At 35.1% G+C, this 20,169-nt stretch overlaps 1 protein-coding gene across 2 annotated transcripts in view; it reads right to left on the bottom strand.

The window, feature by feature from the left end:
* The window catches only part of RB1CC1 (RB1 inducible coiled-coil 1), a 65,883-nt gene that overhangs the window by 24,609 nt on the left and 21,105 nt on the right, over window positions 1-20,169 (bottom strand). For both annotated transcript variants that reach the window (XM_058023280.1, XM_058023273.1), the window contains exons 6-13: window positions 12,890-13,092; window positions 11,404-11,839; window positions 7,285-7,455; window positions 5,319-5,503; window positions 4,196-4,382; window positions 4,033-4,114; window positions 3,123-3,184; window positions 2,000-2,103 (exon numbers count right to left, since the gene is read on the bottom strand). In XM_058023280.1, the coding sequence (XP_057879263.1) occupies window positions 2,000-2,103; window positions 3,123-3,184; window positions 4,033-4,114; window positions 4,196-4,382; window positions 5,319-5,503; window positions 7,285-7,455; window positions 11,404-11,839; window positions 12,890-13,092 (1,430 nt within the window). The remainder of the gene's footprint in view (window positions 1-1,999; window positions 2,104-3,122; window positions 3,185-4,032; window positions 4,115-4,195; window positions 4,383-5,318; window positions 5,504-7,284; window positions 7,456-11,403; window positions 11,840-12,889; window positions 13,093-20,169) is intronic.

The following is a 20,169-nucleotide window of genomic DNA, read 5'->3' on the forward strand; positions in this document are numbered from 1 at the left end:
TTCTCTACTGTTTTATTTTCATGACAGGTAACCTAAAATTAAACAACTGATTAATGCATCCTGATCACATTTCAAGTGTGGCAAGATAAGCTGAAAACATGAAGCAACAGTTCATCTAGACTAACAATATAGTAAAAGCAGATTACACTTCAATGTATTCTGCATTCTCTATTCAATATATAGGGCAAGTGGCATTAAGTGTATTTTTGCAGAATTAAGATTTCAATCATTGCTCAAACACAATTTAAAAGACAGAAGCACTGTAAGTAAATTAAAACATCATTTTAATTATGCTGCTGAGAGGTTCAGTGCTGATAGAAAAAGACTTTGTGCTGGGTCTCAGTTTTGCTTATTGCTTACTCTTTACATGTAAAATGAAAACACCAAATAAAGTACTGCTCTCAAGTTTCTTCTGAAGATCAGCATCGACCCAAGGTGTGCGACAGCTTTTACCCACATAAGTTTAAAGCTCAACACTATTCTCTATATTTTTCACCAAATGCAACCATGAGCCCAGAAACCAGGAGGAATGACATAATCCCACCTCTATTGCCATCAAGTGGAAAGCTATGTCACTACAATTCAAACAAAATGAAATGTCTTAAATCAGTGATTGGTTTTCTGACAATAGCAGGGCAAAATTCTTCCTGAACTCAGTATAAACTTCCAGGAAGATTGTAAAATTCTTGCAGATTAAAAAAATCAGGTAAACATTAGGAATAAGATCGTATATTTGCACTTTGTTCCCCACAAAATTGATGAGGAGCAACCCAAGGAGCAGAACACGATAAATTAAAAGGGTACATCAGCTATAAAATTACTTATGGCAAATCCACTATGATGGTGACTAAGCTCACTACATTCGCTAACTCCACCAACGCTACCCTAAAGATAGCCAGGAATTCTAAATCAAAAAGAATGCCAGTCCAAAGGACAGGTGAACAAAGGCAGTGAATCCAGCTCCTGCCTTATGCACCAATAACAGGTATTAGGTTGACACTGTTGGTGGACCTGACAAATGGCAGTGAAGCATCCTCCTCTTGCATTTACCCTTGTAAATGCAATCCCAATTTTGTGGGACTGTGGCCTTGGGGCTAAAAAAAATCCAAAACAAACAAACAAATAAAAAACCAAAAAAGAGGAATCACAGCAAATCTCAAATCTCTAACTGCAGATCTCTTTTAGGAAGAGGATGATGATCTGAATGTGGTCATACTGATAGCTCTCCTCCTAGGCAGGACCTTACACACAACTTGCTGTTACCCATTTCTGGCCCATTATCTTGGTTGGCATTTCTCCACCTTGACTGCTCTGAGTTTGGAAGCTCACACTAGCAGTCATCTTTTTCACTAAGATATCTCCAAGTTCTAGATAAGGAACTAATCCCATAAACTGCTTTTGAGACAAACCAGTAGCTTTCCTGTCTACATATGCATGTCTGCCTCACTGTTGGGAAGTAAGAAACATAGAAATAGAGCTTCTACTCAAAATGATGGATTTCCATTGACAGCAGAGGCACTTAAGAAAATACACTTTTTAGCAAATTCAGTCTAATAAAATTGGAGAAAAAGTAGTAATTGAATATAGGAGATCTCTATGATCTCATGCTGAGCTAAAGACATTTATTTTATTTCCTACAGAATACCACACAAAGAAAAAAAGTATCAAATCTCATTCTGATCTGACAAAACATAGTTATGAGTTTATTTCAGTTTAAAACTGATAGCAATTGTTTTGGTCTTTAGCTCTAGGCAGATCAAAGGAACACCTAAAATCCTTTACATCTCAATACAGAATAGATATGTTCAAACCATCAGAACCTGAATACATATGTATCTGCATTAAGTCAGTGAAGATCATTGCTTAAGAATGGTAATAAGATCAGAAAATCCTCGCTTGTTTTTTATGGAAGATGACCTAAGGGGGTGGAAAACTGATGAGGATAGGACCCCCAGGAAACCTATTTCTGTAACACACAAAGTGTAAAGAGGTGCCTTACCTGAGTAATGGCTGTACTTCTGAAGGACAGAAAGACTGCAAAAACTGCAAGTCACTCAACGAGATATCTGGAAGCTCACTGTCAAATCTGCGAGGTTTTCGTGTCTGTAAAGAAGATATTAATTTACACACTGCTGTAAAGTATCAGATGACTAAAGAAGGATCAAGAAGAGCTTAATAAATAACACGGAAAAGTCAGCAGTAAACTGATCTCTTCCTCTTAAAAATCTTAAAAAGATTTTAATTTTTAAGAAATCATGTCTAGTCCTTTGCCCCTAAAAAACACTCCTTACTCTTGTAATGATTAATTATGCATAGTACTTGGGCAGCAGTAGAATAGAGTATTCCAGCTGGAAGGGAACTACAATGAGCATCTAGTCCAAATTCCTCCCTATTACCAAGCTTCATAAACATTATAGATGTGTTTAGAAGTTAAGGGATATGAAATGGCACTGAAGCTTTATTTATTGTGCTGCTACACATACAAATATTAATTCAGTTTGGTATTTGAGATACTGAAGTGAGTACAATTCTTATTTCCCAAGTATCCCTTAAATTACAAAAAAGGCTGAAAAGGAGAAGCTGAAAAGGTTAAAAAGGCAAAGTGAGATGGCAACATTAGAATCAAGGAGTTAGCTTACTTCAATTAACCAAGCTGTATGAAATCAAAGCTAACAGGCAATACTTAATTACAGCGCCCTCATGTTATCAGCTAATGAGGAGGCAAAAATGCTTTTCCACTCATCCACTGATTACATGGAAAACTTTTACTTGCTTTTACCATCCAATTAATTTTATTGCTCTATTATTCACAAGACAATTAGATGATCAAATTATTCCTCCTGGCTTCTTTTTTCTGATCATTACGATTAATTTTTTTTCAATACCACAGACTAAAAAAGGACTGCACTACTAAAAAGGAGAGCTGACATTTCCTCTCCCACTGCACTGCAAGTTACAAGCCAATGTTAACATAGGTCACTTGAAATGGCAGAGAACACTAGCTCCCAGTTTCTTCATGTGTCACAGCAATGCAAAGGGCATATAGCTTCAATGAAAAGCCCAGGTTTTTAATTTATAAAACTATTTAGAAATGAAATAAACCCAAAAATATGAATACATACACAAAAGGATGGAGGCCAGGAGTCAAGTCCTCTAAACAAACGATTCCTTAGAAAAGACTTCCCTGAAGAAAGAACCCAAACAAATAACTCATTTAAAGGAAGAAATGCAGCATCTCAAGAGAAATCAACTGAAGTTATTGCAGTTTAGTAGCTGAACTACATTTGGAAGCATTACTACTTATATTGATGTCCACATAAAACCGCAAACGACCTCAGAACATCACACAAAACCCACCATTCAAGCAGAACTCCCTTCACAGAAGTCTCTTTTTGCTTAATGTACACACAGGCAAAAGCCTCAACTTATTTTTGAAATTTTCACTGTAATCTTCCTCATTTCCTTTCAAAAAAAAATTTATAAACTTTCATTAGATTTTCTTATTTTAGCTGTTTATTCAGAACACAAGTGGCAGACTTTGCAAAAAAAGTAATCAAAACTCTTTTTGTAGAATCTTTATTTTTAATTATGTTCCTAAAACTTCTAGTGAAGGTCATTAGACATGGGCCTTAGTTTTTGGATTTTCCTGGAGTAGTACAGAGAAAGTCATAGCAGTACCCAAATATTCAGTAATGGTTTTACAAGTGTTATTTAAAAGAACAATAAGGCTCATAAAAGCTCACAAGGCATGTTTAAGCACAAACTGCTTTTAAGTGTGATAATGAGAAACCATATCTTTTATAATAATTTTACAACTTTCACATTATTTTCAATTAATCTCTATTAACTAGTTAATTGATTTGATCAATGGAAAAATATTTTCTTTTAATAATATGACCAGCATGCACTTCCTATTTAAATAAAAGAAAATGTTCAAGTCTTGAAATAAGAATATGATGAAAATTATTTTAACTACAAAGACAAGAGACATACTTTAACACAATTCAACTTCACCAAAGAGAAAGTACTTACTAAAGAGTTTACCAAAAGATTCCCTTTTTGCCTTTTCGGCTTCATATAGATGTTTCCCATCTTTTATTAAAGCACCTGCCCACTGTGAAAGGGGAAAATACATAGTTACTTGTTAATTTATATGCTGATATAAAGGTTTGGTCTCAAAGTTTTATTCACTTACCTCCCTGTAGTGTTTTATGAACATTTTTCTCCTCACAACTTCAACAACAGCTAAACAGTACATCTGAGGAACAGTGCTGAGAGCCTCCACAACTTTGACCCTTTCTAGGAGCTCTGTTACAAGACGAAGCAGTGCTTGTAGTTTCTCTCCATCTTGGTCAGCATGAAGCATTACAAAACAACACCACCTACAAAAGCAGATTACACTTTAGAAGATCACATCTTGCCAATTTTTTTTTTTTTCATTTAAATTAGATAAGCAACATGTCTGGATGAAATAAACAATGTCATCATTTCACATGGGACAACAACAGGCTAACAACAGTACCAAGCTGTACAGAATTCAGTAGTCACCTTGCAGTTTCCTATTAATTTCTCACACAGAATATCCAGACACCTAAAACATATATCTACCACCATTTGAGTTAAGTCATTGGTTTTGAATGTCTTGGTAAGACATTCAAGTTATTAGCATAAATAACTTTAGGAGTAGTACTAATGCAACTTTCTCCAGTAGAATTAAAAAACGCTGATACATCCTGGGCAAAAAAAAAAGACTACTTCTTGTTTATAGATCTTAAAAATACTTACTGAAAATCTTTAGTAAAAGGTATTAAAGATTAGAATGCTATCAAAGAAATAAGAACGTAACACTGTTTGTGAAGTCCACACAATGTACTCACGCACTACAAGCAACAGCCACTGTAACAAATTCTCACATCTTGTAACCCCATCTTCAATTCCCTTAATCATATAATAAGTACAAAAATTTCAAGCACAGACATCAATATAACTAAACCACAGGATAACTATTGGGAAGGTGATCAATTGGTGTGCTTGAGGAGAAATATTACAGCAACTTTGCCACCAGAAAAGACTTAAGGTGGAAGTATATGCCACAAGTAACAAAAAACATAGAATTGCTTTTACTGACAGAACTGAAGCAAAAGTGAAACAACAAATACACACAAGTCAACATAAACTATCGGGAATATATACTAACAGAGACACTACAAGATTTGCACTCTTGACCTTTTCATAGTAATGATTTCCTTCAGACACACATTCCTTAAACTGACTTGCTTCAAGTGGAAGTACTATAAAGTTGAGAAGTTTTAACTTACTTCAGTCTGACTTGCAGATTATTTGCAAGCTCCTGTTTGGCAGTGGTACATTTCTGTTTAATATCTAACAGTTTTCTGTGATTAGTTAACATAATCATCAGCTGATTTGCATGACTCAAACACAAATCAGGCAGCACAGAAGGATCTTTCAAGTTCTCAGCTCTCTTCTGATTAGCCAAAAATCCCTAGAGGAAGAGAGACATTGTTACACAAGCTTTGTGACAATCAAGAAGTGTGAAAGTGATACATCTTTGAGAACAAAGAATGCAAGAATTTTAACAAACTTACTGTAACCACTGAGAAGTATAACAGAATGATACATAGAGAAAGCAAGTGTCAGAGCTGCTTTCTTTCAGTTCTATAATCCAGTCCAATCAATTTTGTTCCATATTTCCCTACCAAACAGCTACCAACACAACCCTAACAGAACTTCACATAACTAACCAACACCAGTGAAAGACCACAAAACTTAATCAGCAGAAACATAGCTACTAGGATGGAGGGGATCAACCATCATTCTAACTTCTGCTAACAACCTTCCTCGCAATTCTGGCATTTGAAAGATTAAACATCAACTTGGAGCATGTTCAATACTACCGTGGGCTAAAGAATTTCTATTTCTTGCATAAAGAAATTCCCACATGATACTAATTCTTCTCAAGAGCCAAAATCAAGCGCAACACATCTTATCTGCATGCAAACTGTACACTTACATCATAAGTAAAGGAATAGACAATTTATAAAAGGAAATGTCAAGGAAGAAGGTTTGAAAGCTGAAGTCTCTGCCAAGTCTTGAAAAGGTACAAATTCTAAATTTACAGTAGCATTTAAACAAGGTGACAAAGTCTCTTTCCAGCTGACTGTAACGCTTCTTACTCCAAAGTGGGATTCAAACTTGAGGCAGGCTCTTCATCCAAGTGAAGAAGGAAAAAATAGCTAAAAGCACCACTCACAGTAAAGGGCAACCAAGCATAGGGATGGGAAGACTAGCTTAGCCATCATGCTAAATTCACTTGAGTTTAGTACTGGCCTACAATATAAAGTCCACAAGACTGAGATTCAGCATTTGCTTCTAAACTTACTCATTGAATTTACTGGGAGAGAGGCTCCACTTTTAAACAATGCTGCCAGAAGTACTGGTTGTATCCACCTTCATATACCAGACCAAAGAGGCAACAGGGAGCATGGTCCTACACAACTTTCAGCCCAGCACTGCCCTCCTCAAAAGGGGCCTCTAAGCTCCCTCAAAATAGAGAGGCAAGATTGTTCATTTATCCCTACCAATAATATATCAGTGTATAAGCAGGAGTAAGAAACTCATGCCTTTTTTCAGAGTCAACTCCAAGGTCATGGTGAAAATCTGAACATCATCATGTATTGCCAAATAGACTTTTATTTACTTTCAGTAGCAAACAAGACATTAAAGAACAATCCTAATTATCAAGCTAACAAGCTTTTTACAGAAACTCTATTTAATAAAATAACTTTCATATGATACTGAAGTGTTCATTAAAAATAGGAGCTACATATTTTATATTTAGTATTTAACTAAATTTCTTATCACTTAAAATGACACTGTCCTGTGAAGGCATACTACTTTTTCTTACTATAACACTGATGATCAACCATTAACCTATTCCCTGATCCTGTATGACTGAGTGATAAATTACCAAGGATTCAATATCTCCTTTCAAAATTAAAACTGATCTACTTAACACTTAACACCTATCTCTAACTGAAGTTCTGATTTTCTAGCTGTAGCTTTAGACCACACAAAAACATGACAAGATGTAAAAATTGCTAATATTTAAATGTCATTATAATGAAATAGCACCATATTTACCCTGTGTGATATGTTGAAAACTATCTTGCAGAAAGACATGCAACTGGTTCATTGTAACTTTAACATCATACACGTATGAAAAGCCCACCATCTTTCCATGCTGCACACACAATTGTGTATTACCTGAGCAAGTTCCTTTTGTTCATTCACCAGTCTGCTGCAGCTTGCTATCATCTGGTCCAATGCATAGAGTCTATCCTCAAGACCTTTAATAGCCTTCATGTTCTGATTATCTAGTTTGGTGATAGTTTGGTGACATTCTGCCAGAAAGGGTTGGATGATCCTTGGATCAAGCTAAAAAAAGAAATTTATTAGTATTTGACAAACTGAAAGGTGATTTAAGTTAGCCAAATGAGGTTTTTTAACCTCAAATATTTTCCTTTTTAATTTTTTTAATCTAATGTATGACTACATCTATCATCTGTTTCAGAATTCTGAGTAAATGAGTATGTGGATTCTATATCACAGCATGAATTTTTCTGAAGTATTCCAACCAGACCATCAGAGCAATGTGGATCCTTATAAAGAGAAGGAACACTGGGACAAGGTGAGGTGCAGATGGAAGAGGCACTTTGTAGCTAATGGACAGTCTGACCTGTGACAGTCTACACAGCTACAATCAAAACCCATCATGACTGTGGCTCAATGGAAAATGAAGAAGGGAGGGTAGCCAGAAAAAGCTGCAAGAACTGCAAATCTTTTCCCACTAAATGAGTGTTTTAATTGACTACTTAAAGCAGGTAATTTCTAAGCAACTGGAAAAGACCTAATGGAAAAAGAGCATATTTGTCATACTTTTAGCTAGAGGTTTTTTTTCTGAACAGAAACATGTTTTTGAAGTTGTTTCATAATATCTGAGAAAAAAAGGAAGTATTGGAAACATTAAGAGTCTACCAATATCTACATATATTAAGGGTGACTCTTTACACTTCACTGTAAGAGTAGTGAATTAAAATAACAGTTCTAGAAACAACATAGGCAATTGCTGCTTCCTATGAAGGTCAGAGTTTAGTGCAAACCTGAAATACATTAGTTAAGAACATAGTTAAAACCATTAGGTGATAGCAGAAGATGAACAAATTTGCCCAAATTTATCCAAAATGGTTATGGTATGCCATCTCTTACATGAGAATCCAGTGAAAAAGATGCCATTTGTGAGGTCACACTGGCTGTTACAGCACTGGTTTCTTTCATCAACATGCAGGCTTTATGCCACTTACAGAGCATACAAATGAACCCCACCCTCAAAAAAAAGCAATTATTTGACTCAGTAGCATAAGTAAAAGTGTATTTCCCCCTCAATCGACTATTTAACTAAAGTTTTCACACACAGAGCTTCATCCTGGGAACAACCTTCTGGGGGAGCTAGAGAGAGCAATCTGGAGAGGAGAAACATTAAAAATTAAGGAGTGACTATAAAGAATAGGTCTTCCATTCACTTCAAACAAACAAAGAAACAAAAAAACCAAAACAGCCAACCAAGAACTTCATGGCAAAGTACCAAAACCTAGTAATAGCCCAGAACTCCTTAGAATAAACACCAAGTGCTGTTATTAATGTGACAAAATGCATGCAAACTCTCTGAAATCAAAGGTTAATTTTTCATATGCAATGTCTTCTGAATCTTAATCTTTTCTCAAGTCACTTGTCCATCTTCAAGAAACAGTAACAGAAGTATTTAACCAGATTGATTTTACAGGATCATCTTCACTGCCATCCTACTCAAGATTACTCCCTAAGACATCCTGAATTAGTCCACTGCAGAATCCAGAGAAGTTTCTTAAAAAACAAAATACTAAAGAACAATATAGTGGGTTTTTTTTTCTTTTTGTGTTCTTAAACTTATGCTGCGTTATCTCTTTTTACAAAGAGTGGCTATTCCTCTCATTCTTTTCTTACCTATTTCTTCCATCCAATCTTTTTATCCCATCTTTACCCTAACTGCATCTGAAGCATTCATCTCTACTTTCACTGGCAGATAATACTGCTCTTTTCATCACTTTAAAGTAACTTCCATTTCTAGCCTCTTACTTAAGAGGCTATAACAGCACTTAACAAAAACATCTGGTTAGCTCCTACTTACCCAGTGCTTTTACTGCAGCCAAGAAGTAGAAGTGCCATTTCGTAGAAACATTTAGAGGCTAGAAGCACCAGAAACTTAGCAGCACTCTGTGCAACACACCAATTATGTCAAGACTACCTCTTACTCTTGTGCTTTAAGCTTTCAGGAAAATCTTACCTGAATTCAGTTTTTGAAATAAGAATTGCAATTACAAACCATTTGTATGGCTCATATTTCTGAGAAGGAAAGGGCACGGGGAGAATGCAGGCAAAACAGCAAAACTATTTTAAAAAGCTAGTGCCATTTTATTCTATTATTCTTTTTTTTTTTATATTAAAGTGTCACCACAAATGAATATTAAAAGAAAAATTATGTCGCAAGATATTTATTTAGGATTTTTTTTTTTCATTTTCAGCTGCAAGCCACTTCTGTTTTCAACTAATTCTAAACCAATGGTAAGCAAAGATTCAATGCTTTGTCAGCTTTTGCTGCTATCCAAACAAAGTAAATCAAACAAAGTAAATCAGTTTTCCTGTGGAGAATCGGGAACGCATTACTTCAAAGCTCTGGGAGCTTTTCATGAACCAAAATGAATTGGGACTGATCAATCACAACTGCTCTGGTGATGGCCAGAATACTCAGACTGAAACACCTTCCCTACCTGCCAATTCTGCTTATGCCACAAATACAAAAAGAAACTGCATTTTTTGCAGGTTCAATCACAACTTTTTCCCATAAAAATTGACTGCAGTTAAAAAACAATTACAATAGTCAAAAATAAAGGATTTCTGCCTAATCTTCAATAAGACAAGGACAGAAAAACCAAGTACAAGACAGAGCCTCTAAAACACATGATATGTGTCAGATAAGACTACAAGCTGATCAAAAAAGGTAGAGTATGTACTTAACCACAGTGTTCTTAGCATTTTTGTTTCTTTTGGAATGCTATAATTTATTTGGAACCAATTGTTTAATATCCATCTCATCAATACTGATTTTTAGAACTTTTAGAACACATCTGTGTTCCGTTAATATTATGTAGAAATGGAATTTATTGTCTCACAACCCATCTAGCGGGTTCTGTTACTCTTGCTTTGTAATAGTAGAAAGCACCTTACAGCCTTACTGAACAAATAGCATGGAGAACTGTCTCAGGCTTCAGCCAATAGGAAGTCTTTAGCACACAAAATTAATTATTGTTTTTGTTGAAGAAAAAACCAAACTTATAATGGCCAATCTTTTCCTTAGCCTTTTCTGCACTACTAAAATCTTAGCCCTTAAAATTAAGCCAAATTCTCCAATTAATTTTAAGACAGAATCAAAATATCAATGCACAGAACTGACCATACCATGATGTTCCCTACAACAAATGAGTTTTAGAAATCATGATTCAGTCTTCCAGTCCTACCTTACAGAGGAAATAAAGTGTCAAAGACAACAGAAAATGTTTTCTTTGTTCCAGCTATGTTGTGTTGTAATAGTATATTACACCTATGCAAACAAGGCTAGACAATGTAAGAAATATCAGCTACAGTGAAATCAAAGAGAGAAGAAAAATTACAGGCAAAAGAAATTTAAAAGGTTATAATGCTCACTGATTAAAATATTAATTTTGAAAGTAAAGCAAGCACTGTTGTATAATTCCAGCAGCAGAAATACAAACTGGCTGACTGGGCCCTTCTGAACAACTCTGTATCAGGTAATAAAGAAGTTCAAGATATAAATTATAAATTTATCACAATTAACCACATATTTTTTTATATTTTAATAAAGACTTGACTATTTTGAACTAAACATTAATTTGGTCCAGGAAAATCTTTTTATTATAAATGTAGCTTCTATAAAAAAGACAAAGAAATAATAGTAGTGTCACTTTGCTTATACACTACAAGAAGCTTTTGGCTTTCAAAAAGAAATGGCTATTTGAAAAAGCAAGACAACAAGCATTCATAAAATTATACATCTTCCTAAAGATCAAATTCTTAACATTCAAACTCATAAAACACCTTCCCCACACTTATTCCCCCCAGTCTCTGCTTTGGCTTTCATTCAGAAAGTTATCCGAGAAACAAGCCACAAAAGAGATGAGTCAGTCACTTCAAAAGCACCTGCATGTGGAAAAAAAAGTTGCAGCCTTCAATGCAATGCAATTTGATTTTAAAAAAAAATCATTAACTTACCCTGCTCATGGAATCAAAACATTTTCTGACCAGGGATTCAACATCATTAGGTCTATCTTGAACATTTATCCAGTCTAACAAAGACACATTGAAGGAAGGCTGATCATCATCTTTCAATTCTACTGACATTTCATTGTCCTGGACAGTAGCATTTTGACCAGATTCTTTATCATCTTTTACATTTTCACGATCTGTGCCTTCCAAAGCTGAATGTTCAACTGACTTGCAAAATGATGCTAACATTGATTTACTGTTCACTTTAGATATATCAGGATAAAGCACCAATTCAGGAGATTTCCCATCCTCAGTTTCTTCACTTTCTGCTCCTCCATGTTCAGGTGAAGACTCCAGCCTTCCTAAACACTCTCTGTAACTATGTCTTGTTAGGCACTCCAGCAGTGGTATCTTGGCCATGATAGAAACAGCAGAACCCAAGCTTTTTTAAAAAAGTGAAAAGAAAAAAAAATATCAGTATCTAGAAACCAACATGATATGAAATCTTAGTTAAAAATCACCCACAATATGAATTGTTATTCATTTTAGAATTGAAGCAGATTTCATAATTATTTTGCTACTACCCTTTAAAACTTCTGTTCTGAATATCAACATCATGGAAGGACAGTTAAAGAAGTCAAAATTTTGCTTATACTGAATGAAAAAAAGTGATAAACAGAGACACCCACTTCTTTGTTTAAATGCTCAACTGGGACTTGTGTGTCCCATATGCATGGATATCAACACTTCTTATCAGAGCTTTGAGTGTCCTCTGTCTGACTACTTCTGCAGAGTTTGAATAGTTTCTATTTGGTAAAAGCTATGAAGCTGAACTTTTGTTTTTAAGACAAAACATATTTAAAAATATTTTTTTAAGGATCCAATATCCATTTATATTCTGTTAAGCAAAGCACTCACAGAAATACCACAATACTACAGTGGATACAAATACATAAAAGATTTTCTTTGAAGTAACACCTGGAGTTTGCAGGACACAAGTACAGACACACACACAGACAATATCTACATACATGACCCCCATCCCTTTCAAAAATGTACAAATCCACTCAAAGTTTATGCTATGACTTCATACTTTCAACACAGATTGTAAGTCTAAATATCAGTTCAAGATGTTAAAAACCAATTAATTCAAAAGTGTAAATAGTTATTTAAAGATGCTGATGTCTAAATTTGTTATCCAGCTTTTTGTTGTGGACATTTGGAATGACTCCAGCTCTTAAGCAGCTGTTCATTAACGAGCTTATCTTCCACATAATTCAATACAGGTTTCTTTGTGCTGACAAATACAGGGGAAAATGTCAGTTAAAAAAAGTCACTAGCATAGAACAAAAAGAATGTTCTCCATGACACATAATCAAAGAAAGACATTCTTGATTAATCAGAATACGCACCAGACATAAAACACTTGAACAAACTAAGTTTAAAATTGAGTAAATTTGGAAACTGAGAATGAATTTAACAGCAAACCTACTGTGTAAGTTTCAATTTGATATCATCTATGGACTGCAAATAGCTTGAATACACATTTTCAAACTTGCAAAGCAGCTTTTGGTAAGAGTTTGTACAATCCTCCAAATTGGCCATTATAGCAGCCCAGCCTTGATGCTGTAGATGTTCATCATGTACAAGACCTTCACAAAAGGAGCAAAGCTTCTTGGCAACCTCATACATTTCCTGAAAAAACAATCAACAAAACACTAATCAGGCTGTTGTTGTAGCTTTATTTAAGATATTAACATAAAAGCATGAAATTCAGACAGCTAGGAAGTTGTACACCTTAAAACTTCATAAAAATAACACTTTTTAAAGAATTAAGAATAAAGGAAGTTAATTAGATGACAAAAAAGTATGTACTATTTACTGAGAACTCTTCAAAACAGAAAGATGAAAACTGTAGCTCCAAAACCACCTTACAAAATGAATCAAATGCTGATAATATGAAATATTCAGGGTACACACACATGAATAATAACCCTCATATTAATAATATGGTAGAAAAAACTGGCAATCAAGGTCCAACGAGGATCATTTTGATGAACCAAGCAGAAGCTGCGAACAAGACAATAAAAAGCATAATCAGCCAGCAAAATGCACAGGTGGATCAGGTGCAAGAACAGATGCATGAGGAAACAGAAGGGCAAATAATTTAAGTCTTTCATTGATTAATAAACCAAATGCAACATGATAAGAAGCAGTACAGTGTTCACAAAGCTCTAAAACATATCCTGAAACTTGGCATCTGCAAACCAATGTGGAAGTTAAGTTTTCTGTTAAAGCACTGGGTGACAGAGAGGCATTTTGCTGCCATAATAGGGTGACAATTTACTGCCCCACTTGGCAAAGTTAAAACAGAGGTCTACATATGGCAATTACCAGATCTTAATAAAAGTGTACTAACACCAATGCCCGTTATAATCAATTCCGAAGTTTCAACTAGTAAGAAGAGAAACTACTTTAAATTTGGCAATTTAAGAAAAAGGCTATTCCCCTCAAAGAGCCTATCAAGACATCAAAAAGTAATAAAAAGGTATAGAATAAATCCTTCAGCTCAGAACATTACCAGTAACAGACTCCTTGGAAAATACTTTCCTGCACACACCCGTACTTTAGGTTTTAGTATCTATCTAACCTACAAGAAAAAGGTCTTTTCACTTTTTGCAGGTTGAGCATGCTGTTAAATCAGGACTGAACACAACTCCCCTGTGCCATCATACATGTGAAAAAACCATGCATGGAAAAACAAGTTATACAAAATACAGTGAGAAAGCAGTGTTAAAAAGCTAACACATTCGTGTATTTCAGAATGCATTTGCTGCTGAACACATGGTTAGCAGCACATATGCACACTCAAAAAAATTTAAGGACCAACAACACTTACATTCTGAAATAAACCACAAAACTGTATGGCATTTTAAACAAACATACTGAAAGTTATGATCATCCTCCCTGTTTCAGAAGTCCAAGCCTTGTTTCAAGCAACATGACAAAATTCTACTGTCCTTCAAATCACTGATACCTGAGCTATCATCAGATGAATGATGAATATTCAAAAAAGCCATATATGCAACTCCAAGAAAATCCTAGGTTGTCAATACAAATTCCTATCACTTTGTAGTAAAGGTGGTATTTCTCTTCTTGTTTTCTGAATTTTGGCAGCTTCCTGTGCATGTGAGAATGATGATTTCCAGTTTGAAAAGAATGGTTATTTTAATTGCTCCAGGAACTCTTGCTTCCTAAGTCAAAAATCAACCAATAACACAACTGGGATGGTATCCAGACAATGCTGAAATCTGCAAGTCATTTTCTCCAACTATCCCATGTTTGGTTGTACAATTTAAATGTACATAAGCTGACTAATGTAATATTGACTTGAACATTTGAACATTTTTTTACTGTCTTAAATTGACTTTGTATACAAGTACAAAGGCAAATTGCAAAGCATATAAAAAAAAGCTGAATTACTGCTTCCTCAGTTATCATGTTAAGAACCAAAAGAACAGGCTGTTCTACCCTAAGATATACAAAAAAATTATACCAATAATATGAAGGTGAAAAGGTAACTGAATGCCTCTGCTGCATTCTAATGTACATCCTGAATATGTACACAAACATTTTACTTTCAAGTCACAAAAATTATTCTCTCTCAAAGTCAACCTTCTGCCAAATGAGGAGCCATACCTCTCCAAACCACTATGAGCCACAGTTCCAGAAGTGAGAGAATATACAAAAACACACATTAGTTTTAAACAGTTTAAATCAATATAAGCCACCTACAAAATCAAAACTAATCATGAAGTCTTTTTATGCAGTTCCTCCAAATGAGCATCAAGCAAAGTAAAGACTGGGCTCAGCTGCTCCTTTAAATGCACTGTGTAGTCGTTTTTGCCAGGTCTATTTTCCTTTGGACAAGCTCACTTAGCACAGCACAGCTCATGTGTTTAACACGTTAAAGTATGCACCAGGCTTCATATGACCACTTTCCACCTTGGGACATATTCTTAACTAGTGGGCAATGTTTGATTTTTCAGCTAGATCAATTTATTGTGTTCACAATAGAAGTCAAAAGTTACAAGTCAGAGCTGCTCTATGAAGCTTTATTATATGTCATTTTTGATAGTCGTTTCAGAACCTAAGTGTTGCAAATTTAATATTTTCATTTTAACAAGCTTGTTTCCCCAGCAAAACACTTTCAAACACAAAACGGAAGTTACAAGTAGAAAAAAAATCCTCACAATTGAGACCACTTGGTACACAACTGAAAACCAGCACTGACACTTTGTATCTAAAAGTCTACCCTGTGGCAATTTAAAAGTTAACCCAAACAGGAGCTCCTATCCCAGCAGTCTGGTTCCTAGAAAACCAAGGGTGAACAGTATTTCCCAGAGTAGCAAATTAATACTTGTTAATTTTTCAGAAACGTTGTAACAGGAGGACTTCCACTAAGTGTCAGAATCTCTCAAAGAAACAGATACAAGCCCAAAGGAACTATAATATAAAAATACTCCAAGGCTATCTAAGCATGCAACCAGGTATTCATTGTCAGATGAGCTGCAGCTTCTTAATGTACACACAGGAGACGTGGACATTAAAATTAAAATCCTCTTCTGAAAGCCATCATTAATATTGCTCATAAATCATTTCAATCATAAGCATTGAGACATACTAAGTCTCTCACAGGCAAAAGATTTTTTTCCTGAGCTAACTCTGAGATCAAAATTCATTGGAAAAGTTTCTTTCAAGTAACATGTATTCAAAGTTATCCATATGCTAATAGACTGCAAATCAGATTGTAGAAATGAACATACATGTTCCAGGGCACATATGCAAGGTATTACAACAGCACCCCATATTATCATCCCCTCTAAGTTATTTTTACATGTGCCAAAGAAATTCTGTCTAGGTGGTAGGAGGCAAACAGGAGAATTATGTCAGCATGGCATGCAATTAGAGTTCACAGAAACACAGCAGTGCCTTCAGTGCTTTTGATGTTGGTTTCTTAAGCTATATCATGAAATAAGCTCATTACATTAAATAGTAAAGAATATTACTCTGAATTCAGGAGGGTCCAAACAGATGGCTCTAATGAAGGTCAAACCACATGGAGTAACTATTTGTGCACATGCCAGAACTGTTTCAGACTTAGACTATACTGAGCAGATACTAGTGCATACGAGAAGAACACTATGTTAAACCAATATTTCATTTGTTTTGTTTTAGTCATCCTGCTTTCAAAATGTGAAAGCACACAGCAAGAAAACACAGCAGAGAAGTTGTTTTGCATCATTTGGAGTATCTATGCAATTTAACTATTTTCTTTGAAGTTATGAAATTAAAAGCTACACAAATGTACCTTTCTTATCTTGCCATCACTTCTGAAATAAACCTTCAGGTGATGTGGCTTGTTCTTCCTACATGCTGTCTACTTCCATAGACAACATTTTTGTGAGAGATCTCAAGCTACTTTAAAAGGCACTAGACCAATTTATTTTATATAACTGTATAGCTCTATACAAGAAAGAATTAAGCAGTTCTCTGCTAAATGAAGTCTAAAAACTGAATTATATCAAGCACAGAAATAAAGGCCTGCAATCCAACATATGTTTTAATGCTTCTCAGTAAGGTTGCCAGCTCCAGCACAGAAAAGGAAGCCTGCCTAACAACAGGCTTGCTTTTGTCATTGACTATTCACAGACACACTCAAGTCTTACTGGCAGACACCCAATGCTTCACAGAGCACAAAAGTTAACTTCAGTTGCCTTGTAGGGCTACAATCATCCTACAGAGAGAGGTACAGCAGCATGTCTAGAACAGCAATTGCCTCACTGCACCACTGGAATGAGAACCTAAAAGAGCACTACTAGCAGAACATGAATACCAAGACCCAGACTAATCCCTACGTGCTGTTATGTGAAGAGTAAATAATGATATCTTCATGACCAAATTTTTCAAGAAATCCACAGGGCCACCAGAATGCATTTAATCTTTGGCTAGGTGTTGTAACAGAGAGTGTAGCTGAACTATTTCCTTTGAGAATCACAAATTAAATGTAGGTGATTCTTCTGATGAAGAATCTTCTTATAATGAATTCTTTTTCCTAGGTTTCAACCAAAAATCAGTAGAATCAACAAAGTATGTTTTATTTAAAGCAGAAATTAACTGGTGAAGTGTTTAGTATTTCAAGACTGTCTCTGCATCCTGCTGTCATAAATCTGCTCATCTGAATGAGCAAAATCTGACAACGGTCTGTTTTGTCTTAAGTGGTCTTTGGACTTACCTCTAAAGAACAAAAGTTCTCAGGAAATGCAGGGTTCTTTCCATTTTCTAAAACCCTGTAGTAGAAGGAAATAAGTAAAAGTCCTCTATTGCCATGTGTCTGAATCCTGTAAAAGGGACTCCTTACAGGTTTCAATCAACCTCAGACCAACAGAAATGATCCTTGAAAGTAAAATTCCACAGATTTACTGCAACAGCAGATAAATGCTTTCACAACAAGGAATTGTTACCTTGTTTACCAAAATTAGTAACCATTATCTCTAATACATACACAGCTGTAACATGAAACTACTAAATTAAGGTACACTTCAACATTTAAGTTGCAAAAAAACCCTGTAATTGGAGCAGTTAACTTCACTGTGAGGGAGACTGATATTTCATGGTAACTTCTTTCCATAGACAGCTATTTATTCCATTCTCCTTTAATATTGGTTATTTTTGATGACTGTGTCCTTTGGACATTTGTCCACACAGTTCATAACTTATTTCCTACTCAGAAAGTACTTATTTCACCAGCGTAGCACAGTAGAAGTCATTTTCTAAGTGACAGATTAATTCCTTTCTTCAGTAACGCTTTCACTAGTTCTCTCTGATATTATAAGCAGATTTGGAGAAGTCAAGTGACAGAACTTCCCATCAAAAAACAGAGAAATTATATAAACCACCACATCAGGGAGTCAAACCATGGTATAAGGTAAGTGTTGGTTTCCACTAGCTTGATTCCAAGTCACTCAACTTTTTTCATTCTGATCAATTTTTTAAAAGCTTGATCTAAAATTTTGGTTACAAAGGTAAAAAAAAATTCTATAGTAGCATTTAGAAAGATCTACCTGGGAGTAAATCTTTCATTATACCTTGGGATAAACTAAAGCCCATTTTACCATACCCTGCTCAATTACTTTAAAAGATTGAGACTGATCTGAGTTACAGAGAAATCTGGGCTTCTTAGGAGGAGCCAGAAGTGTGCCTGACTATTAGACAAATATTTTAGCCAAAATTAATTTGGCCACACAATTATTTCAAACACTACACACCATGAAGAACATTAATATTTTAAAATAATTCTTTCCAGAGAGTCTCAAAGCAACTTTCTAGTAGAAAAGAGCATTTCTCTAAATAGTAGATCCACAATTTTCAGGAAGCATGACTATACTTCTTGGCTTAAATATCTGAAGTGAGAATGATCTATGACTATGCACTATGACTACAGTCGCGGTTTTACACAACCAAATGAAATGACCACACAGTTTCTCATCCTCATTTCCACTTCTCAAAGAAGAACTGACAGGAATTGACAGTTTGATTATGACAGCAGCAGCATCCCATGAAGTGTGAAAGATACCCACTCCCAAAAAGTTCAATATCCCTCCCAGAATAATGAACTTCAGTTGGATCACTTGGAAAAAAAAAAAATCCTTTCCTAAAGGCTAAGCTACCAGAAATTATTTTAAGTAGTGGTGTTAAAAGATCGTGAGATTGACACAACACAACCTATTGCACAATATTCTGTGTAGAGAACAGCTTGTTTTCTCAGCTGGTGTGCATGTAACTTTTTGCAAACACTGTGTGCACCTCACTGTCCACATACTGCAGCTCCCTGCAAGAACTGCTCAACTGCAAGAAAGGTGGGAGACCGGGCTAGCTGCAAAAAAGGCAACCTGGAGCCCTTCAGGCAGAAACATCTCAAATGTCAGTTTTTAGCCCAGGAGAAACCAGAATGCCAAGACATAAAATGAAAACAGGCTTAGAGAGTTGACTTTACTGAGATTTTTAAAAAACCATATGAACAAAGACATCATATTGCAAATGAAAAAATCTGTGACTAGAATTTCAGTTTAAATAGTAAAGGAATAAGTTAAGGGAACAGATGTATCTTCTTTAAAGCTACCTAATCTTTATGCTTTGAATTCTACATAACGAGATCATAGGTGGTGAACAGGAACTTAAGAAAATCCATAATAAATGTTAAAATCATGAAAACAAATAAACAGAAAATGGATGTCTGACACACACAGTACCATGGAAAACCAAATGCAAGATACATTCTGCACAGGAATAATTTTTGGTTAGCAGTTATGAAACATAAAAAAAGATTGTAACTTTTTTGATGCAGCTTTTTTTACTTTTTATGTAACTCAAAGAAATTAGTGTTAATTGTTGGGGGGGGGGGGGGGTGGAATGGCTGGTTTTACATATACTTATATCCTACAAATAAATATATGCAACAGGCCATAAGAATGCCAAGACTTCCACTATGAACTAAAATATGACTTCCATACCTGAGTAGTAACAACAGATTACAGAAAAAAAGAAAGGCAGAAAGCAAAAAAATAACTTAATTCAATAACAGACAGAAAAATAACAGACAGACAGAAAAATAAGAGACATAGAAAAAATGATGGAGAGGCCACAATGCATGGATTCATAAAAATACTTATTAAAGGAGACCCTAGAACTACTTTTACTGAGAGGAAAAAA

This window comes from Melospiza georgiana, chromosome 1 (genome assembly GCF_028018845.1).
Source record: "Melospiza georgiana isolate bMelGeo1 chromosome 1, bMelGeo1.pri, whole genome shotgun sequence".
NCBI lineage: Eukaryota > Metazoa > Chordata > Aves > Passeriformes > Passerellidae > Melospiza > Melospiza georgiana.